Source organism: Dermacentor silvarum, chromosome 4 (genome assembly GCF_013339745.2).
Source record: "Dermacentor silvarum isolate Dsil-2018 chromosome 4, BIME_Dsil_1.4, whole genome shotgun sequence".
Lineage (NCBI taxonomy): Eukaryota > Metazoa > Arthropoda > Arachnida > Ixodida > Ixodidae > Dermacentor > Dermacentor silvarum.
The window spans coordinates 117,948,323-117,976,031 of record NC_051157.2 but is presented as its reverse complement, the minus strand read 5'-3'; the positions used below and the strand labels follow the sequence as shown (position 1 = coordinate 117,976,031).

Sequence of the window (27,709 nt, the reverse complement as noted above, 5' to 3'; positions counted from 1 at the left end):
GATCCTCCCCAGTCTAGTATCTTGAATACTTCTAAGCATTATATTACCATAAGTGGAGAGATTGTGTCTTCTTGCTTGACCATTTTCTGGATAAGTACTTTTCCACTTTTCTTGTGGCTAACTAAAACACGTGAAGCCACTACTATCACTGAGGCAGAGTCGAAGCCTGAGAAGTTGCAGATACGTGTGCTGTGTGAAGGCAAATATGGAAGTTATACATAAATGAAATAATAATTGAGTTGTCAGCCATACGCCGCGAGCACCCAGGCGTTCATGTGAAGTTCATTCAGTCCTTCAGTACGATCCCTACGATATGCACTTACACCACTAATTACCTAGAAATGTCGTAGCTTTGTCCAAACTCACTGAATTAAGTGGTCGAACTGTGCGCCGCCGGGACAGCAAACAAGGCAGCATAATTCGAGCGTCGTCAATGCTGACCTTGCTGATGCGACGCGTTTTAGTGACCGCGCTTAGCGTCGGGCACGCTCCACATTGTTCACTTCACGATACCGGCCCACTGTGACCGGCTTTTCGCGCCGTCTTGTTGGCCTGACTACTGCGCAGCAGGCGCGGAGCATCGTAAGACTGTTGCCGGATGGATGAAAATTCTTGCGCTGGGAATTCACAAACGCCTATTAAGGATTTATCAGGTAAGAGTAAATGAGATGAGGAAACGCTCGAAAGAACATCACACGAAGCGACTGAAAGACGTGAGTGACGTCATTTCGCCCAGGACTGATGTTAGTCGGAGGTTTAGAATAATCATCTCCAGCCAATCATAGGAAGACGATGCATGTCTGCTGTGGCATTTTCTTTTTTTTTGCCGTCTGCTTTTACCGTTGGCTGTTCTCTGTACTGGCTTTGTGGATGCAAAACAAGAACGCAGTGGTGTCTTTATATGAGCGTTATGCTGAGCTCGTTTTTACCAAAAACGAAGTGTCTCCAGTTATACGTCTCTTTGTGGTTATAAACATAAGTGTGTGTGTGTGTGTGTGTGTGTGTGTGTGTGTGTGTGTGTGTGTGTGTGTGTGTGTGTGTGTGTGTGTGTGTGTGTGTGTGTCTGTCTGTCTGTCTGTCTGTCTGTCTGTCTGTCTGTCTGTCTGTCTTTGTGTGTTGTGTTTGGGCGCATGCGGCCATTATTCGTTTCGTTCGTGAGATGCATTTTATTTCGCATCATCACACTGGTGGTGCGTTATTTCATAGGCCATTTTTTTCTTTCATCGTATTGACGTCCCGCATCATATCATAGAATTGCCATCCGTCATACGCATATGTTGGTTCACACTGTAGGCCACACAATGAGCAACACCGTGGGCACAGACACTACGCCCATTCAAGTTTATGCTGAATTAAAGCTATAAGCTATATAATAGGCACAGCACAGCAGGCAACAGGGAATTGTGCAACAGCAACAAGTTTTGATAACTAGAAATTTTTCATAGTTCTTACATTGTTTCATCTCTCATGGAGAATTATAGCCCCAAAGTGTTGGAAAAAATTATCATCCGCAGCCCTATCAGCAAGAGAAAGCTCAAACTAGAAAAAAGTGCGATAGAATTGGGCTCCATACACATCAATGACAACTTGACGGTTGTCAGGAACGGACATGGCAGTTATGTTTGCTAACACCCAATAGAGTGTCAGGACGAGCATGAAAATTCAGGCTACTGCGCGCATACAGAAACACAGCCTATCAGACATTTGGCAGAAGTACGCCGCACAGCATTAATGTTACTGCCTTCCACCGCAGCGCACACTCAATACAATTATGCACTGAAACAGCTCAATGAACTTTGATATGACAAATCAGAGTGCGCCACAAAGATATAAGCATGCGCCATCCTCGGCTATTAGTTGTGGCCTGCAATGATTACGCAATGATGCGTAATCATTTCGTAGTAACGACCTGGTGTTGAGGGCTCACACTCAACACTGCTGGTAATCCTAGTACTGCTCAGCGGCTGCGGTGGTTGTGGCACCACGAACTGCTGCGGAAGGCGGCGCAATCTGAACTGATGATGCAAGCAAACTACTGCAGGTGGTGGCTCCAGGTACCCTGATATTCTTCCAATCCGAAGCCACGGCTGCTCCACAGTTCTGGCTTACTAAAAGTGTGCCTAGTGCGTGCCTGATTCCACACGTCACGTGGTCACAGAGACGCGCTCGTGTACTGCTTCTTCCACAGCTGGCTCCGATACAGCTGATCGTGCCAGCGTTTTCTTACTGACCCTCACGCTCGTGCCACTGCTCGCGCGTTCGTCTTCTTCCCCAGCTGGCTCTATCTTGAAAGCGATCGTCTTATGCGGAGAACAGATTGACGTTCGGACAGTTTTGTCGTTGGGTAACCATAGAAATGCTTACGCATTTAAAACGCCTGCTTGTCTGTTCTATTCAATATTCGTGTGCGATGTGCGATGTTTGCGGTTGTTAACGGAGAACTAACCAGACGAGCAAATTTCGCTTAGAACGAACGAATTTACATTGGTGTAGAGTCGCGCTGGCGCCCAATGCGTACGAAGGTGCTTACGTCGGCAGTTAGCAAGTGACGCGCTCCGATGTTCCCGCAAAGTGTTGCTCCCCCTGTGGAAAATAAATTCTTCTAGAGTAGGAAATCCTCATACACCGTTGACCAGTCGCTTAAATCTTTTGGAAGATGTTCTTCTAGTAATAGGCATTTTGCAGATCTAGGAAGGCAAGTAGCATACAGAACGACTGAACGGACCAATCCACCAGTGTCTTATCAATAAGTGAATAAGAAATTCAGAGATCAGAATAATGTAGCTGTAAGAAACGTATCAGTGTTTTCAGACAGCTATTGGGAAAGCAGCTTTACCAAACTTGTGACTTCAAAATGGTAGCAGTTAAAATAAGAGCTTCGATTGTTAAATTTTGGTGCCATACGTTTAACCTAATTCCCACAACAAAATATAATAAGATTTGACCTAATTGAATTGAAAGCACTGTATTGCGGAAAGAGTGCTGAAATTTGTTCCTGCAATTGCATTGCGTCTAAGCAAAATACTCATTACTACTATTTTCTTCCAGACCACAGCTCCAGCATGCACAACTCCACCTCGTCTGTGATTGGGTATGCGGAATGTGCTGTGTTCAGTATTTCAACCGGTCTCTCAACAGGTAACTGTTGCGACAAACGATTTCCGTTGGTAGGATTGTCTCGTGCAAAGTAAAAAAAAATATTTCTTTTGTCATTCAGAAATTGCAAGCTTTAAGTATATGTGCCACTACAATATGCAGTTGTTTTTTTTTTTTGTGGATGCGAGATACTCAGGTCTGCAATATTGTTTTGTGCATTGTATATCTTGCTGTACAAATGTTGCTAAAAATGCCTAAATAAAGCAGATTTCACTGCCTGTTATTGTCCTGCCGAAACGTAATAGCAACGCTCTATGGCATGCTGGCTCAGATATCATAACGGAATAGTGTAAATTTTTAGCAAACACCGATGCGTTGCTGGCGTTTATTCAATACAGGAATAACACGCAATAGGAAATGGCTATTACAAAAAAAGAGGCTGGAAATGGCAGCTGTTAGAATAAGCAGACTGTAGTCGCAAACGGAACTAGTGCTAGCTTCCTCTTGCAACTGCCTTGAAAATCGCACACTCGTCGAGCACATTGCAGACAAGAGGGATGGCCGTGTCCCGCTCGCGCATCAGCGAAACCGTTGCCATTACAGCAGGCTACATAACGCGCAAAACTTTGTCTGTCTGTCTCTCAGTCTGTCTGTCTGTCACTCGATTAAGCCGCCCGATTCAAGTGGCCGGGCGGTTGAGCCCGGCCAAAACAGACCTAGCTACTAGCACTGGGGGCATGGGGTCATACACGTCAACATTATACAGCGCAAAGGAAACCTCAGGCCTATTTGAGGCAAAATATATGTGTATAAACGTGATCCGCAGCGTTTGTTTAAATAATAATACACATTGGACTGGTTTTTACGTTAGTAAATGAAAAATAAAAGCACCAGAACAATCCGACTGAACCCGCGGCTCTGTAGCCGGCTTTGAGCCAACAGTAATAAAAGGTCCGAAGCAGATGGCGCGAGAGCAGGGCAAACGCGGGAAATTTGAATTTCATTCAGCAAAACCTCCATTGCATCCATCATAGGAGGAGTGAGAGGGGAGAGTAAGACAGTGAAGTATTGTAGAAGAAAGGGGAAGAGCGTGAGGGGTGGGAGGGGGAGAAGAGAGGGTGTTACGTATCAGGGGTGGCAGAAGACTATAGTCTTTCGACGTCATTTGCAACGAAGCAAACATATGCGGCCAATCTTTTTCTGATTTCTTTTCTCAGAATCATAGCCTACCAAGCACCAGGGACGAAACTGGCGCTCGTCACGCAATTCCTGTTTACCTTGGAAGTATACCAGCTGACATAGCCGTGTATACACGGTGTAAAATGATAACGGTGAAGATGACGTTAATTTGCCACAGGATATTGATACTGCTTATTATTATTATCGAGACGATATATTTTTCTAAAAGAGATACGAAAACCAGAGTAGCCAATATAAGCGCCAACAAAAAAATGTGGTAAAGGGCAGACACAAAAGATATTGCGCAATACGAAAAGCACGCCTCATAAAAAAAAAAAAAAAAAAAAACAGAGGTGCAGCAGCTGTAGCGGCGAAGATAGGAGGAACTATGAAGAAATTTGCCGAATACCAGAATAAAGTAGACGCACACATTTTTTCTGTACGTTTCGCTACGACAACGTCACATTTCGCAGCATAGTTCGAAGACGCTTACTAAAGCATTGAAATGAACAAAGCATATGTTCTGTTTCTTATTTGAGTTTTGTGATTCGGTGTCAAAGACGTATGTAGTATTGTGCGCTTTCGTGGAATTGCAACCTAATGCCATTTTGCCATGCTGCGCCTTCAGAAATACATGACCGCTCCAGATTTGCGTGTATCCCATCGAGAGCCGTTGGAAACAGGTATATTGCCACAAAAAAGAATGTGCTTATTTCTGTTTTTTTTTTTTTGTTACGCAGTGGTTACAACATACTTTTTTGACTCAGTCCGGTGACTACAATCTTTATTAGCTTGCTGTGTGCTGCTTTCCGAATCCCAGAAATAATATGTGATTGGGAAGCACTACGGTTAAATTAGGTTGAAAAGAGCATCCTAACTCTTAACTTAATTGGATATAATATACATGCGCAATAGAGCGTAGTACATGTATGAGCCTGGCACGTTTTATGTGTGGAAATAGGATTTTAGTAAGAAAATACGCAGAAAACATCAGATATTGATTGTAAGAGTCAATAATATGTTGTACTACATTACGCGTTCGAACATGCTGCGCCATGTCAGCCCACAGGCAGGTGAAGGAATTATATTGCAACCTAACTCTGCTGGAGTAAGCACAGATACAAGGAACAAAAAGTGTCCAATAAATATTACCATGTTATATTTGCCTCTAAGATAAATTAGCTATGATGGCAACGAAATGTTTTACATGGATTTATCTTGCATTTATGCTCATGCCTTCGAACGACCTTGTGCCATTATTTCTTACTCTTTGTCTTACTCAATTTTTACGAAATCTGACTTCTAAACCAGGCACCACGATAGCGGCCATGCAGATGCATAATCCTTGCAATTTGTTTTATTTATAACGTAAAGGGTAATTAAATAAGAAGATGCACTATGGCTGAGCAGCTGGTAGCGAAGAGAAATAAGATTTAGGTTACCTATGCCCTGGTCGTGATTTCCATTCGTGCTAAATCGCCGTTCTTGCAGCTGGCGTAAGCAGCGTAAGATTGCTTTTTTTATTTTTTACAGAAGAATAGAGCGGTGTGAAGTCATCCTGGCTTAATCATTAGGGGGTGCAGTATTTACCCACACGCATTTGCAACTACAACTGACGTCACTCCTCATTTCTCCGAGCCCCAACTCGTTACACACGTCATAAAGGGACCCCCTCTGCGTCTCCACTGGGAATCGGTGCCTTTAGCCTCTACAGATTATGTTGCTCTATCCCGCTCGGTTCATTGGATGTTACTGAGATGATCACGGAACTCCGCGGTGTAGTTAAGACAGCTGTGGCTTTAAAAATTAGTGCGTGATCAGTAACGCGACCCTCCGGTGCGGAATGTCATCGCACGTTCCTTGAGAAAAATAATTCTCCTCTGTTTTTCTAGCACACAGCCCTGCTTTTAATTTCAGGCAGTTAAGCAGAACCTTGTTCTGAGAGCACAATTTTGCGCGCGTAGCCTAATCCTGCTGCAGCAACGTACACTTGTAAGCAGCATACAATTCTTGGAAGGTGTTAACCTGATCGGGAAAGAGCAAGATATAAATGAGATTCTGCATCTTACGTAGCCTTTTTCATGAACAAGCAATACATAAACGGTAAAAGGACGGAAACTTGCAGCACAGTGCGGGAGCAATGAGCGGACAAGCGGCCAAAAATTACAATAAACAATCAGGTACTGCATTTAGACCAAGCGGAAGAAAGAATATTTGGTGACTACGAACATGAAAAGTCTTTCCCAAACAGGATAGAGTACGCTGAGTTCACTTTTGTATTGACTTGTGTTCAAAAATGCTACGTAACTCATATAAGTTTCAAGTAGCAAAGCTTGTTTTAGGAACCTGAAATTATGATGTTTTTCGCAGCGTTCTTAAGGAATATTATACTGCTCAATTTTCAGAAATACTTCAACGTCGAGCGCTTTGACTATGGCAACCTTTATCCCAAGATATAGCAGGAGGTAGTTCATTTGCCAGTTTTGTAATAAAACTTCAGTAGAGTGGACCATACTAGGAAACTGTGTACTCGGATTATCATGATGCTTTAAACAGCTGTTTAAGCCAGCCGTAATTTGTGGTGCGTAGCAAGAAACTACCAAGAAAGAAAATAAACTTTCGAACCCGAAAGCGAGCGTTGTAACCATTAGGCTACCGTATACCCTCGACTAAGGGCCGCCCTCGTATAAGGGCCGCTCCCCCCACTTGGCAGTCCAAATTTTGAAAGAAAAAAAATCTCGCCAGCAAACGGCACACTAGTGTACCGTTTGCTGTCGAGCCTCGCAGAGCGCGTAAAGGCTCGTCTTGCAGAAGCTCGTACGGATCTGGCGGTCATCCCCGGCGGTTTAACAAGCATGCTGCAACCACTGGATGTGTTTATTAATAGGCCCTTTAAGGCAGAATTAAGAAGCCAGTACTCTGAATGGATGGAAGCGGGCCACCACGAGAAAACGCTGACCGGACGACTAAGGAGGGCGTCACTTCAGCTGGTCTGCTCTTGGATTTTAAATGTGTGGCGTGCGGTGTCCAGGGACATTATTGTAAAGAGTTTTAAGGTCACCGCGATCTCCATTGCCATGCACGGCACTGAGCACGATTGGATACATGAACGTGCCGATGACCCGAGCAGAGGCGACGAGCCGAGCCCGAGCAGCGATACCGATGAAGACATCTAGCGAGGATGTCCGCAGCTAGGCGCCAGATATCCCATCGTTAGGTATATATGGCACGATTCAATACGTTGTTCCATACGTGGACCGAAAATTGAACAAAAATTTCACACTTCTGTGGAAGGGCCGCATCCCATCAAAATCGCGGAAAAAACGTGCGGCCCTTGCACGAATGTATACGGTATAAAGCCACGCCTTCAGAGCATGCATTTATGCTAACCATACGATTGCGTTCGAGCGTCGTCGTCTTCGTCCACAGCTGGCGCATTCGTACGCTCGTGCTGTGCGAGGTGAAGAGGTTTTGCCACTGATCTCCATTAGTGGAGGTCAGTGGGTTTTGCGCGCTATGCGAGCGAGAGACACGCATTCACGGAGCGGGTCGGCTGGAATGCGGGGCCGGCATTGGAACGCGGTGTCGGTGTGCAAGCTCCGGTATGCAACGCGCAGTGACGGCCGTACGTCCGAGACGCGCTAGAATAAATTATCATCATGAGTTATAAGATGAAAATTTCGCGCGCTCTTCTGGAAAATGCTGGGCTACGATCACCCAGCTTCGCTGTTTCAAGCGTTGCGCGGCCGAGTGCAAGGTTTTCATTTTCCGTTTCGGTTTAATGATCTCTGCTAAAATGTCACATATTCAACAAACATATTTATGAGCAACGGGTAGCAAACTCTAAAATATCCAGTTACTCTCGCTGGCTTTCTTTTATTCTCTGCATTTGTGATTCAGTAATCAATTTTCTTCAGCCTAATATAGTGAAATACGCCTAAAAAGTCGCTGTTTCGCATGAAAGGCGAAGCATCTATTGTTATAACAAATTAGTGGGCACGTATACGAAGTAAGGATAGTAGTTTTGTCGGTCGTATCAGAGTGTAAACATAGGTATACTAACTAAATGAACAATCGTAGTGTCACGTGCGAAAAATTAAACATGAACACATCTACCTCGACGACCCTCAAAGGGATCCTCAAGGTGACTCTCACGATGACCCTCATGATGACCACTCACTGTGACAACGGAAACTCTGCAGTCAGGAAGTGGGGCAGCAGCAGCGAGTTTATTGGCCTTCGTGCTGCGTGTGGCATCAACGTGAAATAAGCCACAAAACACAGCGTATATATCCTATGTACATATAGTCGTGCGACGCTTCTCTTTTATACCTTCGAATTTCTCTGAACAGAACTCGGAATTAATTACACAGAATATTCATTACAGATTCAAAGTACGATGCATAGGTAATTATTTGAAAATGGTTTAGGTGTATTTGTTTCGTCACCTTTTCTCTGAAAAATTACCTATTTATACAAAAATATTGTTATGGGGATGTTGGGATGGATGTATTGACAATATATGCACAAGTAGGGTTAGTGTGGTCAAGATAGCTGACCAGCAACAACACGCAGCAGCCAGTGTCTCTCGATCTTCTTCTTCTTTTCTTTCCTCCTATCTTTTCGTAACAGGACCCCCGGGTGCTGAAGCCATGGATGTCAGGCGATGTCACGCGAAGAACTGCGAGCGAAGTATGGCTTCAACCGCGAAACGTGTAGGATGTCAACTGGCGTCGGACTTGAGGACGGAGCAAACTGTAACGGCGAGATCTCGTAATTGACATCATTAACTTGACGTAGGACTTCATAAGGCCCTGTGTAGCGAGAGAGAAGCTTCTGGGAGAGACCGACACCACGACATGGTGACCAGAGGAGCACCCAAGCACCTGGGGCGAACTTGACATTGCGATGGCGGCGATCGTACCGCTCATTAAGAGTGCTTGTAATAGCGCTAGTTGACATAAAAGCATTTTAAGCATTGTTGTATTATATAGTACGCGGGAGTGCATTAAAGATGGAGACAGTGCACCGCGCGGTGGCGTAGGAGAAACTGATTTGTGAGCGGCGACATTGGTGGATCGGGACGCCTGGCTAGAAAGCGTATGATCCATGGCGTGGGCGGTGTGCGAGATTTGGCGTTGGAAGGCAGAGCTTCCTCACTGGGCGTCGAGCCCATAAAATAAATCACCGCACAAGTCACTATGCCAGCCACCGAAGCAATGCTATCACTAGCTGAGAGACTACAACGGCCGGTTCTCCCGCTGGGAAACTAGTGCAGGGGACCTGGTGTTTATGAGCCTCGCTAGGGGGCTACCTCGCCGGCTATTTGGCCTGACACGGTGGGCTTCTGCTGTTTGCTCCCGAGCACAAGCCCGCTGTCAGAAACCTGAGAACGCCGTAGCTCTATTTAGCAGAACAATACGCAGGGCGACCTTAGCTCTACGCGGACAGACGACATCTGCCTATGACGCAGCTGTCAGACACTAGTTGCACGACATCTCCGACTAGGCGACAGCTGCTTCTACATCAACTGTAGGCTGCACGCTTAAGTTTGGCTAATTCATATATACCGGCGTGTCCTCTGGTACGTGTTTTTTGCAGAACCATCACGTGTGTGTGCTGTTTTTGTGTGGAAATACTGTTTAATAGAAGTCACATGCGTTTGTACTCTGGTGTACTTTATCTCGTCCTGGAATGATCGTCAATCCAATACCATCGCAAGCAATTTATCTCGACTCTAGCATATAAAACATACTTGCCATCATGCGAAGAATAAATTTCATAAAAATGCTTCGCTTATGCACGAGAACGAGGGAGGGGTAAGCAGGCATTCGTTTAAAGCTTGCCTTACGCACACACCGTTTGTGGGATACGCAGATACTTTATAAACGACGGTTTGCTTTTAGACTCGAGGCACAAGCAGCAGCAGCAATGTCACGATGAAACTGAAATCAGTTCAGCAAACTAACGACGATCAAATGACAACGAAAGCATGAACACGGCATGTCGATGATGCAATGACGTCATGCCATTGCCCCAAGGCTTCGTTGGCAGGCACTCACTTTCATGCCGTCATGGTTCCATCGTAGCCATTTCTTCATGATGCTTAGCATGTTTATGATATTTGCGTGTATTGACAAGTGACAGCGCAGTTGAGAGAATTAACACAGAAACAGTGTGTAGTTCAAGGGTTACAACAGCTCGAAGCAGTTATAGCACAGTAAGCGTAGCAAATTGTCGTCCAACAAAAATCAATTCGAGATTACACTCGAAAAAAAAAGCTAAGCAGAAAATATATAATGTCCAGAGCGCGCGCTCTCAAAACAAGAAATTACGCTTCGCCTTCTGGGTCGTGTGCATTGCAAGTGGAGTAAGATATTCGCCGAAGCGTTGTGCTTTTCCTAGGATGCGATCCGAAGTACCCGTGGAACTATGTTCGCCTTGCAGCTTGTACGGAGACGTAATGTGGCTGCCCTACCATTTCCTGTGCCCCGACTACGCCAGACTGGTCATAATTCGCTACAAGCACTTCTGCTTGCCCTCGTCCATAGACGGGTTTCAGCTACAACTACCGAAGGAGTCCCTGAGCCGCAATTAGTAGTGATACTAGGGGTAAATTATTTAACCAGTAGCAGTTGCAGTAAAGTGTATGGGTAGGTTTAGAACGCAGCAAATGGATAATTAAAAACGAACTGTGCAGAGGCGAACATATCGGAGTCGCTAGGCTCGTTAGAGCCGGTCTGAACGGAATGCCCCAGTTTTTCGCGACTTTCGAAAAAATCAATACGTCACGCAGATTTCAGGTGAATCGAGGGGCAGAAGCGCAGTACTTGACCTACCACGGCAATATTAGAGCACGCTTCTGGCATCTGGTGCATACAACAAGTGCGCTATAGACGGGCCATGCAACTGCATAAAGATCATGCAATTGTAATCTCCGTTTGACAACGTACACCCACGCGCGTGTTGAAGAATTTTGTTCTGCTTTCATGAGTGCCGAGAACTACAATATTGGTTCATTCATCTTTCAGGGGAATTGGTCATGATGCGAAAGCCATGCGGGATCAATACGCATAGCCATTTGCACGATTCAGTGCTGGTGGGTATGCGTATAAACCGTCTAGGTTTATGTGTACTGTTTTGCGTAGAGTCATTTTGAGCGATGACGTAGTTTGGGTTAACGGAAGTGTGCGGGAGATGTTCCAGAAAAAAATGCGTTCATGTCAAGAATGGAAATGACTGCACTTTGAAGTGAAGTGCGTGCACCGTTGAATGAAATAGTCAACGTTGACACCGTAACAAAGAGACTTGCCTACTAGTTTGTTCCTTGTACCCCTCAGGTAAATTCCTGCAAGGCCTGGAAATAAAATACGCATTGTCCCCGTGTTCCTACTTTCCCTGTCGCCACCGTTTACTGAACAAATGTGTGTCTTGTAAGCAAATGTAACGCTGCTTCTCAAGAAGTTCCAAAATGTGTACTTGTTATTCGGTGGCCCTCCCGGACATAATGAAAAAAATTTAACCTGCAGTACGTGAAACAACGGCGTACTTAACCTGAAGACGCGATAGAATTTGACACAATGAATCACAGACTGTTCTGAAGCCTTAACTTTGTATGAGCTATCACCCTATTCTTTTCCAACGTTGGGGCACGTTCTGGCCTAACACAAGCAACCCATGTCTCGAACAGGTAGGACATAGATGATAAAGAAATCTCGGGCTCGACATTGTGAAAAAAATCTTACAGATATTGTGTTTCCCACTGCTTGCAAGCTCTCGTCGCAGACTCTGCTTCTTTGCCTGCACCTGCGAATTGGAGAAAAGGATTGGAGGCTGCCTTTCTGGATGCTATTTCAGTTAAAACTAATAATCATGAGGGCCTGCGCAGTCGCTGTCCTACTAGTCACTCTCACACACATTGCTGTAGACGCCGGTTTCCTTACGTCGTTGCGTGAGCACATTTTGCTCAACTATTCCATCACTCGCACGTTCGATACGCATAGTAAAGGTGAAACGTAGGTATGCTCTTTCAGGAGCATTGGTGTTGTGTAAACTGCGTAGAATACACTACCTGCTCCGGTACGACAAATAATGCTGCGCGTATCATCAACGTCTATCTATAATTATTTTAGAAAATTGTTACAGAAAAATAGAATTTTTAGCGAATTTCTGCAGGGATTTTAAATGCCGAACTAATTAAGTATTTCACAAAGATTTACGCAGTCTGGAAATGCACAATTTAAATCAGCCAGTGCTCATAGCACTATCTTTTCGTCTAAGCTACCTGCATTGCATTTGTTTCGACAACTGATGGCATCAAATAAAATGTACAGTAAAGTGTAGTCCGTGTCAAAATATTTCCGCTCCATGAAATACGTGGAGTAATTATTAAAAAAAGCCAAACCCGCACAAGGAATATCTCTTAAGGCACAGAACAGTGTACTCAGCCGATCCTTATGTATATGACAGGGCAAAAAATTGGTGCGAAAAAAAGTGAGGAGCGATCAGACAGAGCACTTCCTACCAACTGAAGTTATTAAGAAAAAAAACATTGCGGGTATTGTATTTTCAAAATAAAAACACCACGCACAATAAAACGTAGAAAGCTAGCATGCGTACCACACAGTGATTTTTTTTTACCTACCAACCATTATTTGTACAGCAAAGCAAGAAGTAGTGTACTAACACACTTATTGCCAGCTTTAATTATTACAATGTCTGCAATTTCATGTTGTTGCTTAGTGATTGTCTTTTAAACCAACATAATAATAAAATGTGTGGAAACGCACTCTTTGCAATAATATTCTAAACGACTGCCATACTCTTTTTGACGGTTTTTGATTGAGCCTGGCTCTATCACTAAACACGTTCCTGTCTGTCCTATGTACGTAAAGTTTATTACAGCTTATCGGGGTTTCATTTCTGCTTATGATATACGTACAGTTTCCGCATATTTTCAGTGGTTGTTCAAGCAACCGACCATCTTTTTTTTCGTACACTATTTGATGGTATCACGTTGTGATACCAACGATGGGCACAACTATTAAATCAAGACGTCTCACCTCACAACATCGACGGCAGCAGAGCTCGCAGCGCTTTGTGCCGCGCTGCAATTCATTAGTGATCAAGTGACACACAAATGGACAATTTTTTCCGACTCACAGGCGGCTCTGCAGTCTCTACTATCACCTTTACGCCGCGGTCGACACGAGAGCTGGTCTTTGAGATTGCCGAGGCAATACACAACCTGACTGAAATAGGGCAAGAAATAACTTTTCAGTGGCTTCCAAGTTACTGTGCAATTATCGTAAATTAACGGGCCGATCAAGCTGCCCGCACAGCTCATACAGAAGATCACGTACGACCAATACCACTTTCTAGGACTGACTCTCCACGGAAGCTCTGCGTGCTTGCTCGCCAACGCACAAGGCCACAATGGAATGAATCGCACTTCATGCATGCTCGCTTATACTCTCTGGACCCAACCCTAAGCCTTCGAGTACCATCAAGGCTTCACCGAGGAGACGCAACTCTTTTGTGCAGATTATGGTTGGGCGTTGCGTTTACTAACTCCTATGCATTCCGCATAGGAATTGCCGACAGCGCAGCCTGTGACAACTGCGGCAATGAAGAATCAATTGTACATAATTTGTGCGACTGCCCGCAGTACAGCGCACAAAGACATTCTCTTACCAACGCGTTCAACCAATTGGACGACCAGCCTCTGTCGGAAGAAAAAATTCTCAACCACAGACTGGACTTAACGTCACAGAAGAAGGCCGTGCAGGCGCTTCTGCGCTTCTTGCGAGCCACCGGCCTATCTGACCGACTGTGATTAGAACGCTCGTCCGGTGCAAGGAAACAATCGCACACCTTCTTTGTGAGTGCCCTCGTTTTAAACCGCAGAGAGCAGCTCTCTCAGCCACGATAGATCAACTGGACAAACGCCAAATAACGCAAATCAATATCCTTGGAAACTCGCCTACACGAACAACAGCGCGAGCCACCCTGAAGGCGCTGCTGCGTTATTTAAAAGACACCGGACTCAGTGACAAATTGTGACTCTACACTGAGGGATGTATGATGGGACGTTCACACTGTGCAACACTAGAACGCCTTCGCAAGACTGCGTGACAATGCCCACAGAAATAGCTCTGTTTTGAGTGAGTGTGTGTGTGATTTTCTTTTCTTTCCTTTTCCCCCTTTTTTATACTACAAGGATGTTTATTGGACGGCACTTGAAGTAGCGCAAGGGTGACTGTCCAAAAAGCGCAGCACGGACTCTCAGCACGAGCGGCGCTCGAGAGCCGAAGAAAACGACCCACTAGAAGGCACTGGAGAAGGAGACCCACTTCAAGGCACTGGAGCGGACGACCCACTTCGGGGTTCCAGCGCTTCGCTACAATTACCTCGGGTGCGAAAAGGCAGCCGCCCGGAGACTTAACAGGTTGTCACCATGAGTGGGTCATGGTATATCTTGAGGCGCTCCACATTGACGATGTCGCGCCCTCAACGGCGCATGTATACGAAGATGGTTCAACGGGTTCAATGAGGTAATTTACTGGGGGCGTGCGTTCAACGACACGATAGGGGCCATCGTATTTGGGCATTAGTTTCGAACAGAGTCCAGTTGCGGTGGTAGGGACTGAGAGCCAGACGAGCGCCCCAGGGAAAAACGTGGGCGCAGAAGTGGTGGTGTCACCACGAATGCTCTTCTGCCAGCGGTTGTTCATTAGTAGTAAAGGTCCGGGCAAGGTCGCGACACTCTTCCGCATGTCTGGCTGTGGCAGGTATAGGTGTATACTCAGACGTGTCTGGCTTGTATGGAAAGATCGTGTCGATAGTGTGCGACGGGTGGCGGCCGTACAATAAGAAGAACGGTGAGAAGCCAGTAGTACTCTGAGGGGCGGTATTGTAGGCGTAGGTGTCGAAGGGCAGAATGGCATCCCAATTTGTGTGGTCGGCGGCGATGTACATTGAGAGCATGTCGCCGCTCGTGCGGTTAAATCGCTCTGTGAGACCGTTTCTCTGTGGGTGGTAAGCAGTAGTTTTTCGGTGAACGACGTGACACTCTTTGAAAATGGCTTTGATGACTCCCGACAAGAAGACACGGCCTCGATCGCTGAGTAGCTCCTGGGGTGGACCGTGACGCAGTATGAATCGGTGGAGCAGGAAGGAGGCAACATCTCGTGCTGTAGCCGCTGGAAGGGCAGCGGTTTCGGCGTATCGCGTGAGATGGTCAACAGCGACGATGGCCCAGCAGTTACCAGCCGACGTCAGAGGAAGAGGTCCGTATAAATCGATGCCAACGCGCCCAAACGGCCTGTTAGGACAAGGTAAAGGTTGTAGATCTGCTGGCGAGAGGTTGGGCGAAGATTTCCAGCGCTGACAATCGAGGCAGGATCGAACAAATTTCTGCACGTACCGGTACAATCCCCGCCAAAATTACCGTTGTCGAATTCGGTGGTAAGTTTTGTATACCCCAGAGTGTGCACACTGCGGATCAGAGTGGAACGATTCGCATATTTGAGAACGGAGACTGCGGGGTACTACCAGTAGCCACTGGCAGCCGTCGGCGCTGTAATTGCGTCGGTGAAGTAGCTCGTCGCGAATGGCGAAATGGTGGGCTTGACGACGCAATGCGCGAGTGGGTGGTGTTGCCGACGGATCAGTGAGCAAGTCTATCAGCGAGACAATCCATTGGTCCTTGCGCTGTTCTGCTTGCAGCTTACGAACAGCAGGGCGGCCAAACACGTTGATAATGGCAGTCTTGAAAGCGGACCAGGTCGGGAAATCGGATTCGTGGTTGTTGTACCACACACTCGCTACTCACGCCAGGTAAAAGACCAAGCTGCTCAACTTTCCTACCTCGTCCCATTTGTTGGGTACACTCACGCGCTCGTAGATAGCGAGCCAGTCCTCCACGTCGGTGCCATCCGCGCCAGTGAAGATAGGTTGGTCGTGTTGACACCGGCACATGCGGGTGGTGCGGGAGAAGGCGTTTGCTGGGAGGCGTCTTGCGGCATGGTAGATGGTAGTGCACGGGATCGAAACTCCAGGGGCATCGAAGAGGTTTCGGAGCGGTTGTGAGGGTACAGCACCTTCCACCAATTTATAAGGATGTTTATTGGATGGCACTTAAAGTAGCCCAATGTCGACTGTCCAAAAAGCGCAGCACGGACTCTCAGCACGAACGGCGCTCGAGAGCAGAAGAAAACGACCCACTAGAAGGTACTGGAGATGGAGACCCACTTCAAGGCGCTGGAGCGGATGATCCACTTCAGGGTTCCAACGCTTCGCTACAATACCTATTTTTTCTCTCTCCTGTCGAATCCCTTTACCCCTCCCCCGGTACAGGGTAGCCAACCAGATATAATCTGTGGTTAACCTCCCTGTCCTTCCTTTACCTTTTTTCTCTCTTTCGTACACTATTTCACATACTGGACAGCTTGCATGCAGCAGAAAAAAAGATAGATTTGATTTATGTCTGCTGTCTATGTTCTTCATTTTGTCAGATACATTGTGAAATGCACCGGTATTTCTCTCTACTTGTTTCTTTACATAAATGCTTGGCGGGCCGTCTCACACGCAAGATTGATAAATGGATTGATATACAACATCTAACGACCTCTTTGTCTGGACATTTAGCTAGTCAAAACAGTCGCAAGATCATGTTAGTGCTTATCGAATACAAGCTGATGTGATGCCTTCCTAATCGAATTAGAATGGGAGCTCCCATAAGTGAGGATCGTCTCTTTAGTTCTATGCTGATATGGCTCACACACATGTATAAAAAAGAAAGATGAAGCTCGTCGAACGTAATATTACTGTGGGGCATGTCGTGGGTATGATTAAGGCCTATGGAAAGGTTAGAAAAAGTCACTAGTATCGTAGCTACTCCTTCGAGAGGGTACATACATATATGACGTTTTCTTAAAAACATCCGGGTAGGTGTTTAACTACGTACTCATGTACTCGACCGACGGGTCAGTAATAATTTCCCATGTTCAATTGTCAATGGAGAATAAGTAAATATGGCATAAAAGGGTAGCTATGCGAGAACCTAGGCATAGGCGCGATCATTGAATATCATTTGTGCCACGATTACTAATGCCTTTGTGTTCAAGCTAAATTTAAAGAGCGTCATGTATTTATTTTAGCTGACGCCAACGAATTCTTGGAGATCATGCTCTAGCATCCTTGCTACTGCAACGACAGCTGAAAAAGATTCGCGGACCCCCTACATCATTTGGTCACAGCTATTCGCACGAAAACGCACATTGATGCCCAGTCTTTTTAATACGTTGAACGAAGTGATCAAAATTTGTCTGCCACGTCATCTTCTCGGAGACTGTCGGCCACAGGGGAACAATCCAATATCTGCGTCTCGCTACTAAAAACATCCCGAGGAAATCTTTTTACAGCGGATTGCTGTGTGCGTAGACCGAGCGCGTAGACCAAAAATTAAAAAAGTTGCAGTGGCTTAGCTCGGCTATGCCAGGATATACGTAGCGTTAGCAAAGGTTCAGCTGATTATTCTTAGCTTTCCTGGTTGTCTAGATTGTCAAGGATTAGCTTGATTGTCATGCTTACTGCTGCTCCAATGACACACACGCGGTATACGTATTATGTGGCACATGTATATAGCCTTCTTCTGTTCATTCCTCCTACGCTCAACCGCTAATTGCCAGGCAACTACTTCGGGATCCGATGAGTCAAGCTTCTCCGTTCTTCTGCGCTGTTGAGCAGCATTTGCGCTCTCCTTCTCCATGGCTATACCACACTGGCAAACGCCAGTCAGAAGCGCAGCGGCTCCAGCGCAGTGTCAGACGGCGACTGCGCAGCGAGCGCGCGCCGGCGCCAGTGCGTCTACCACGGCTACGACGTCACTCCTCTGGAATGCGCAGACCGGCGGCGGTGAGTCGCGCGCGGCGGCGGCGGAGTGCGCGAGAGGTGCCGGCTCCGGTGGCTCCGGTGCGCAAGCCGTGTGACATCACTGATCCTTGCGCATGCGCAGCACGGCTCTTGATGTGCCGCGCGAAACGGGCTTGGATAGGCCAGTCTACAAAAAATAACATCATCAGCAGTGGCTCGACCGTCGTCATCTTCTTCCACAGATGGCTGGTGGGCGCTCCAAGATGACGACGACGAACGCGCTCGTGCCTCTGCTCTCGCGTTCGTCGTCGTCATCTTCTTCCTCAGTTGGCTTCGTTGTGCAAAAAACTGAAACTAGCCAATGGGTGTACGTGTTCGGCTGGTGACGTCACGCACTGCATAGGTACGTCATCCCAGTTGCGTTCCGGCCGTGTAGTGGGTGGGCCGATAATTGTGCAGACCGAGGAAGAACAGCATGCGCAGAAGCGGGAATGGGCGCGAAAGCGGCGGGAGGCTGCTAACGCCGAGTCCATGTCGGTCAGCGGTTCTGATCTATCACGTATTCTCACACCGGAGTAAGGACAACGTGCCCGTAAAGACCTACGTCGAGAATAGACGCGTATGGGCACGCCGGCGGTGGCAGGACAGAATGGACGATGACCAGGCCGCTAACGCCAAGCGTTTGCGTGTCGCGCATCAGGATCCGGAATACCGTGAGGCGTAAAATGCTAGCCGTGGATGTGGAGCCAATCCCGAAAACCTGGATCGCTTCTCGAGCGCAACATCTAGGTTTTATAAGGAGTTTGTGGTGAACAAATTTGGCGTTGCGGGTGGTGTGTGTGACTGTTTGCGGTTTCCGTGTGACCTGAGCAGCATTAGCGCCGTGCGTGACGTTGCTCAGCGTGAGCGTGCATTGCAGGTGCTAACACAATGTAGGTCGTCGGAGTGTATTGAGCATGTGTGCGTGTGCGGTACCTGTCGAGATGCATTGATGAAGGGTGCGATGCCTTGATTTGCTACTGTAAATGGTTACGTTTAAAATAATGGCTGCTACCTTTGTGAAGAGTAGGCCTGTCGCATAAGCATTCATGCATCACATTAACAAAGACGACTTCCAAGCTATACGAGATTAAACAATGCGTCAAAGTATTTGTAATCAGTCCTGAGCCTGTATATGAATTACCTCAACTCTCCATATTGAAAAGCTTCGAATAGCACTGATACGTACTGCCGATTCACTGCAGCGATGGTTTCCCCTGAATAAATATGTTAAATTTAAAGCAATCGCAAATAGTATACGTTTTTCAATATTTATTCTAGTAACGGGGTCATCAATGCTACGGAAACCGAGTCTACCTAAGCTGCCGAAACTTCCCAGGCCGTTGCAAAAAGTGGGTGAGTATACTACAGCCTTGCTAAAATATAAAAAATATCTGTATTGTATATCAGCTAGAAAGTAGGAGTGGCCGAATATTCGAAGTTTCGAATACAAATCGAATATTGCGCACTAACACTGCCAATGTGAAAATAAGCTATTCAGCATTTTCGAATACTGAAAACTAACCAAATATTTTGCAAAAACCACTGTTAAAGTCTTGTTGCTGTTCTTACTGTACTAAACGAAGTATCGGAAGTTATCGATAGTGAAACAACGACATAAGTTTTTGATGTAATGCAGGAGCAAGAGAAGTAATGCAAGCACTGTGTACGCTTTCGTTGCGGAAGCCTGCATGACCACGTGAGGTTGTTGCTTGTAGCCTGTGATTTAGTGATTTGTCGGTCTAGTCATGTAGCAGGTGTGTCGCTCCCGCTAGAACCAGGGATGTACATGCGTTCTTTACATGCGCCTAGGGCACACATGCCCTTGAGAAATTCCCTTTTTTTCCGGCACTCCTGATTGATCGCCGGTAACCATATATTTAGTGTTTTTTTTTGAAAGCTAGCTATACAGCAGTTATTCCTTATGGGAAAGCTTGTTTGTAGCCAGGCTCTCAAAAATGTTGACAGGTTATTCCTATAACTTTTTAAATAAAATTAGTCACCTTGTGTTTAAAACTGTTCTTTATTTCCTTTATTTAGCCATCTTTTTTGCACCAGCCACTATTCGATATTCGATATTTATGATTCGTATTCAAGAACGTTCATATTCTCCCATCTCTTCTGGAAGGAATCCTTGCCCCAGCCTTGGCCCTAGCCCAAAAAGTAGTGATTATTTATCCCGCTTTCTTTGAGCTAAATTTAGTTTATGCGTTTTACTGTTTTCATTGTGAACAGCTCTACGGATTTTCTTCACGAACATTGTTTTTAATAAAAACAATAGGCTTAGTAAAATTAACATTCGTCATGTCGTGGTCAGGTGAGTGTAATTATTAAGTGCGTGCTTCTGAAATTCAAGAAAGGGTTTAAACGGCAGTAGCAAAAGTGAAAGTTCACATTCAGTTCCAGTGCTAGAACAATTACCTATTACCATATTGCCACATAGACTATAGCATTTGGTATTGCTTGGAACGCGCGAGCTCTTGCCGGAGCACTCCTCAGGTTGAGCTGGTGGCCCTGGCATTCGATGTTCTCGATACTGGGACAGAAAAAAGAGGTGGGTGGGAGTAGCTTACCTGTGGACAGGTAGTGATAGCTGCGATTAAAATGAATAGCTTTATCCTATCAGAAGCGGTATTAATGAGGTCAGGACATCCGGCCAGGTGGTATGAAGAGGAGATAGGAATGCGCACACGGCGGCTTTACACGGATGTACTTATTAATGCGATAACGTGAAAGGTGCCCTGTCACAAATAATCCAGCGTCGGTGTCGGCGTAGGCGTTGGCGTTGGCGCCGGCGTCCGCGACCCGAAAAAACCATCCCGAACCGCCTCGACAACGTAGGCCCTCCGCGTGGCGCAGAAGTGTTAGTGAACTAATTGAATTTCTGAAAGTAAAATGTGTCGGAAAAATCGTAAAGTACGACTTCACCACAACTTACAGACGCCAAGCCTGATAAGCAACCAGGGATCTTTGAATGTTATCGCGTTCCCCTCTTAAAGGCGGAGCTTAAGCGTGCAACCAATTTAAAGAAGCTTAAGCTTGGATCCAATTTTTACAATGGTGATGAACAGAACCTTGCAGCAGTTAGCAGGGAGAATAAGTGTCAAGCACAGGTGACGTGGCAATGCGGATACAGGCAGTCAGGTATGGACTGCGCCTTTGCCGGAGAAATGGTCTACGAACGCCTAGACCAAATGACGATAGCCGTACAGGGAAACAATAGTCTGCGTAGCAATAAAAAATGTTTAACCTTAAAATTTGGGAGATATATTAACGCAAGACACGAGCCAAGAGCCACAAAATGCATAAAAAATATTGAATATTAGAAAAAAGCCAGCAGATCCCATGCCCTGCGGGAATCGACATTATGCGAAGCAGTGTGCGGGGTGCTTACCAAGTTTACGAAACGACTATGAGAGCACCAAGACGTAGGCGGCTGTTTCATGACCTACATATCACACATGTCATGTCATTCACGTCATGAGTCCTCATGAGTCATTTTAGTTACACCTAAGAGGCCTTAAGGCAAAAGCTTTAGTAATTCTCATTACTATAATTTCTACCATCATCCTTTAGTGTTTGCTTGACTTAGTAGCCACGTCCGAACCCATTTCGGTGGTTTTTGAGTGTTATCCTTCTTTCGCTGAGTTATTGTCCTTTTTTGCTGAGTCATGGTCATTATTGAGTTATTATTGTATTGTACTATCACTATCGTTAATATTGTTACGCGCGAAGGATACCGTTTATCACCCTTACGGATGAAGGGGGCCGTTTATTTTAGGTCGCGGAGGTGATCGCGAGAGCGGCCAGCTGGTTCATAACTGAACTTCCTCCTCTTCCCCTTTTCCGACTCGGGACCGCAATCACGTTCACCGGTCTTCCTTATCCTTAACCATACTTGCGCCTATCACCATCATTAATTCTCGAATCTTCCCCACTTTGGATTTTTTACCCATCAGAGCACCATGACGTAGGCGGCTGTGATACACTCTTGTGATACTATGCCAATTTTTATACATAACAACCTAACGAAACAACTACGAGAGCACCAAAACGTAGGCGCCTGTTTCATGACCTACACATCACACGCATGTCATAACATTCATGGCATGACCTATCATTTATGTTCGTCATGCACTCTTGTTATACTATGCCAAATTTGGTACATACCACGTTAACGACACGACCATGAAAGCACCAAGAAATAGGCTGCTAGATAGACACTCTCAAAGTGGCAAATGTTCGCCAAAAATTGCTTCGCTTTTAATAGCGCAAACCAGAAAAAGTATCAAGTATAAAATGGACGCGCTTCCTGCTCCTGTCTATGAATAGGAATAACCTGTAGACTTCATAGAGCAGGAGATGCGACAAACACGGGGAAAAATTGTTGGAGTGGAAACAAAAAAAAATCGAAGTGCTGCACCAAGGAAATAAAGAAAGCTACAAAGGAGCGCAAGCAGGTGTCTAAGGATCGTAGAAAAGGCAATAAGTTAGGATTGCACGAAAAGGTACTCTGTAGATGGAACAAGTACTGAGAAAAGAAAAAGGTGGCGACAGAGCTCGTGCAAGAAACAAATAAAAGTTTAAGTGAACGTCGGGTGCATGACATTTGCGTGAGAAGCTAACGTAAAAAAACGTTCTGGGACCATGAACGAGAACTAGGAGCTCTAAGAATTCCGAAACAGCGTGAAAACATGAAAGTGGTAACAACCTCTATGGAGATGACGCGCTGCGGTGCATGAGAGACGTTATTCGAGATATCTACGCCAAGAAGGAAAGCGTACTACACACGCAACCAAATCCAGCGAGAAAAAAAACCGAGCCATGAAAATTTAATCTAGAAAGTTTTATTGAAGAAAGCAAAAAAAAAAGGTTCGATCCCGGCTGGAACCGGGTACTTTTTTCGCGTTTCATGCGCTATAGGTTATGTTCGCCGGACGCCGTCGGCGGCAGCGGCGGCGGACACCATCGTGAACCGAAACGGCTATTGGAATGAGCCGATAACAGCTTACGCTGTAAAAACGTTTAACCTTGCACTCGGCTGCGCAACGCTTGAAACAGCGAAGCTGGGCGATCGTAGCCAGCATTTTGCGGAAGTGCGCGCGAGCTTTTCATCTTATTACTCATGATGATGATAATTTCTTTTCGCGCGTCTCGGACTACATGGCGCAGCTTCCAACACCGACAACACTGCGTTGCAATGCCGACAACGCGTTCCAGCAGACCCGCTCCGTGAATGTGTGTCTCTCCCTCTCGGACTTATGGCAGTCACTGCGCGTTTCATAGCGCCGCTATGACTGCCCTCCTGCCGGAGGACAATCCGCTACGCGTCTCCTGCTTTGCAGTGGGTGGCCAGGCCAAACAGGGACCGACTAACCATGGCTAACGTCCGGGGGAACTGCCACCGCCACTGGAAGGTGCTGCAGTTGAACACGCTCTCGTTCTGGCGGCGGCAAGGTGACCTCTCAGAGCGTCTCCTGCGGGGCGATTACGACGTACTCGCCCTGCAGGAAGTTGGTGTGCCGGCTGATGAGCTCCGACTCCCCGGCTAAGTCGGGCACTCCAGCGTCACGACGTGCACCCTTGTCTCCTGCTCTGCGACCCCTTGCCTGGACGCCGGCCATCCGCAAGCAGCCCCACACTGTGCGGTCTACGTGGGCTGCTCCATCCCTCACGCCGAGACCCCAGTTGCTGACCTGACCAGCGGACCAATGGAGTGCTGTGCGGTGACTGTACGGCTCGGTTCTACGGACACTACTGTGGCGAGCATCTATGTGCGCCACTGCCGCCCTTCGAATGCTCGCTGCCTATTGCCGCTGTCTGCCCGTCCAATGCCTCCTTTGCCCCTCTCACATTCCTGGAGGACACTGGGCTATCGTGCAAATTGTGAATGCGCCGCCTGACTACCCCTGACAGTCAAAATCTGTGTAATCAACCAACCTTCACTATTTTCTTTCTCTTTTCTTTCTTCTTTGCATCCCCCGCCCCTTCCCCAAGGCGCTGAGCGTGCTCCCTAAAGGGCTGCAGAATACAGCGCCTCTTCATCTTCACAACCACAATCTCTCTCAGCTTGCAACATGGACACCACGTTCCAATGCCGACACCGCGTTCCTCCGCGTTACAATGCCGACAACGCGTTCCCCCAGGCCCGCTCCGTGAATGCGTGTCTCTCTTTCTCTCTCGCTCTCATTTTCTCTCTCTCCCGAGCATAGCGCGCAAAACCTCTGCTTCACCTCGCAGAGCATTGGCACATGCGCGTGCGGACGCGCCACCTGTGGACGAAGACGACGACCATCGAACGCACTCATATGGTTCGCATAAATGCATGTTCTGCAAGCGTGGCTGTTTTGCCTAGTGGTTACGACACTCGCCTTGGGACCGTGGGTGCGGGGGTTTGAATCCCGCCTCGGCAAGAAAGTTTATCTTCTTTTAATTTATTCTTCATTGCTGATGGGGATAGTTTCTTGATACGAACCACAAATTACGGCTGGCTTAAACAGCTTCGCTGTTAAAATGGCCATAAAACCTAGGTATCAGGACCACATGCCGGGTCTCTTAAGCTGAGTCTCACGAATGAGGCAAATCTGGCTAGTGCTACAGCATGTGCAAAAAACACAGAAGATCCTGAGTGGATGGCCTCAAAGCAATTATATGAACCTCATCTACGAAGAATGCTAACTTGTACAAGCCAGTTCAATGGCATTGGGCAGTTACATAAACGTCAGTCATATATAGAATAGCAATGTAGCCATAAAATTTGAGTTGTCAAAGTGGGTTGAAAATTTTCAGCCGGTGTTACACACTCTTGTAACAACACGATGTGAATTTCGCCTGCTGCACATTTGGTAATACATGAACTTATACATTGTCACACGGCTTCTCTTTCTAGTTGCATGCATCCCCGGCTACGGCGGCCGCATTTAGATGGGGGCGCAATGCGAAAACACCTGTGTACTTAGATTTAGGTGCATGTTAAGAACCCCAGGTGGTCCAAATTACCGGAGTCCTCCACTACGGCGTGCCTCATAATAAGATCATGGTTTTGGCACGTAAAACCGCATAATTTTATTGCGATAGCAATTATATGGACACTTCAACCGGATTTCTGCCGTCGTCGTAGCCGTCGCCGTGAGGTTCCGTATAGATTCCAAGGGCGATAAAACCGTCGCCGCGCGCCGTATGCGCGAGTGAAAGCGCGCGGGGGACGCGCGATATCACGGAGAGCGAACGCACGGCGGAAAGCATACGCGACCGTCGCGCGAAAGACCGTGGGGGTATGGGAGGGAGCGAGGGAGGGAGGCGGGACGACGCTGTGCTGCTTCACCAAATACTTATCTTGCAACCGGGCGCAAGGGCAACTGGCCACTCAATCTCCCGCGCGAAAGCAAGAAAGCTGGAAGGCAGCGCGGGAGGGAGGGGGGGAGGCAGCTTCTCCTCTGCCAACAACTTCTCCTCTGCACAACTCCTCCGCACTTTGCCCGTCGCTGGTGGTCGCCCGCACCGTCTCTTATCTCCTCACAGCTCTGACCTTTGTATGCGCTGCGCATTCGCCGCTCAGTTTCCGTTGAAGCGATTGACCGCGCGAACAATTCGCCCGCTGCGGCGGCTGTGCTTGCTGCCAGTGTTTTGACAGTCGTTGTCTGCGGTCATTCGGTGTGATCTATATCTTCTTTGCTTGTGCGCGCTGACACCACGCTTGCTAATTCAGTTAGTCCAAATGTGTCCAAGTTAATGCAGCTGATAAAGCTACTATCCCTACTCCGAATAGCTCTCTAGTAATTTGCTATCGCAATTGATTCTTCGTCTTTCAGGCGAAACTGCGACATTGCAAAACTGCGGCGAAACTGCGTTCAATGCATCACCGTTCGGCTTTTTGTTATCGTTGCAAGCGTCGTCACTCGGCTTCTTCTGATCGTTCCACGCGTTGTCGCTCAGCTTCATGCGCTCGTCCTACTTACCTTTATTCTGCTTCTCGCTTCTGCAGTTTAGGAGCCCCTGTCTTCGGCATCGTGCTCGTGCAGACGCAGCGGCACCACTTTTAAAACCTCCTTAAGCAGCACGCGCTTCTTCTGCAGTGGCGTACCTTCACGGCCGTCCTCGCGAGCCACAAGAGCGTGCACAGTCCTCCATCGCTCGCCGCCGACAACCGCCACCGCCGCCACTCCGAAAGAACTGAGAACTACTACTAGTTCTGCGTCAGTGCCGTGAACACCTTCGCAGAGGGAGGGGCATTAGGGGAACGCTGGCATGACGACTGGCGTCGGAGCCAGCTGTGGACGAAGACAACAAACGCACGAGATGTGGCACGAGCGCGACTCTGTGACCACGTGACGTGATCGATCGGGAACACACTACGCACATATTTAGTAAACCAGAACCTTAGAGCAAACGTGGATTCGGGGAAGCGTGCTCGTCTCCCACCGTGGAGGCCCGGGTTCCATTCCCGCCCAGACCGAAATTTATCAAAATTTCTTTTCAAAGCTACTAATTTAGTTTGTTTGCAGGAACATCCCTGAGAAATGTGACGTCAATCCGAGCATTTGTTGATATGGTTTGACTATTTGCGGCGTCGGCCATTTTTCGTCACGGTGCAGTTCCGTCAATGTCACCGAATGGCACCGCCAGCACAGCCACATAAGGCTTTCGCATTAAAAACTACTACATTGCGGCAACAACAAAATTGGCTCAGGCAAGGCAGACGCTTACAGGATAATACTTGTAATAACTCAGTGCCTAAAGGATTTCAATAGCTCAGAAAAGACAATTATGCATAGCATTATGCAGAGCATATGACGACGTGGTGAGGGCCTCACTGTGAGAAATTCTCAAGACAGCGGACATAGACGACATTCTTGTGAAGCTGCTGATATTGGCACAACCTAGTGGAAGAAATGTTGGAAGGCCGGAAATGCAATGTGAAATTCTGGAAATTCACCGCGCACCGAGACAAGGAATCCCTCTGTGTTCTGTTGTTCACGCTTTATCTTAACGGCATATAAATACGAGTAAGAACCGGTTATTATTAGGTTTTAATTTATATTACATCCGTAAAGTGTGCCAAAGAACGTCCCACGGCATACTGCTACTAGCGGGCAATGCAAAGCTTCTATAGAAACTTGCGAATACGTGTGGCGATGGAGTCACAAATTTGAGTTTATGCCCTAAAGTTATGACGGAGAAATCTAGACATGATTTTTGATGGATACCAGTGATGCAGTCTGTCAATTCAACAGCAAGTCATACCCATAGTCAAGTAGTACAAACAACTTGGCGTGTACATAAACGAAAGAAGGGACTGCTTATAAACATCCACCGACATAATTAACGTATGATGGGGAAGAAGTATGTAGCAATTATGAAGCATAGACAACTTTGAGGCTACAATAAATTTTAGGTGGTGTGGGGAATCTGGAAAAGGAGTAATGATTCCAGCGCAACTGCTCGGAAATGCCATCTGGGCTTAAAATTAGACCTCATTTTGGGTTGGAACTTAACCAAAAGTCGGTAGGCTGTTCAGTCT

The 27,709-nt window shown here is 46.8% G+C and overlaps 1 protein-coding gene and 1 long non-coding RNA gene across 3 annotated transcripts in view; both read left to right on the top strand.

Annotated features, from left to right (window-relative positions):
• Positions 1-531: 531 nt before the first annotated feature.
• Positions 532-9,277, top strand: LOC125945199 (uncharacterized). Its single transcript, XR_007466688.1, has 3 exons — positions 532-653; positions 3,049-3,138; positions 8,908-9,277. It is a non-coding gene; the product is annotated as an uncharacterized LOC125945199 (long non-coding RNA).
• A 2,683-nt stretch (positions 9,278-11,960) lies between these two features.
• The window catches only part of LOC119450571 (uncharacterized), a 68,145-nt gene continuing 52,396 nt past the window's right edge, over positions 11,961-27,709 (top strand). The window contains exons 1-2 of one of the 2 annotated variants that reach the window (XM_049665986.1): positions 11,961-12,226; positions 19,471-19,541. In XM_049665986.1, coding sequence (XP_049521943.1) covers positions 11,977-12,226; positions 19,471-19,541 — 321 coding nt within the window. In that variant the 5' untranslated portion in view covers positions 11,961-11,976. Of the gene's footprint in view, positions 12,227-19,470; positions 19,546-27,709 lie in introns of both variants that reach the window. The other variant, XM_037714077.2, reaches the window with a different exon arrangement.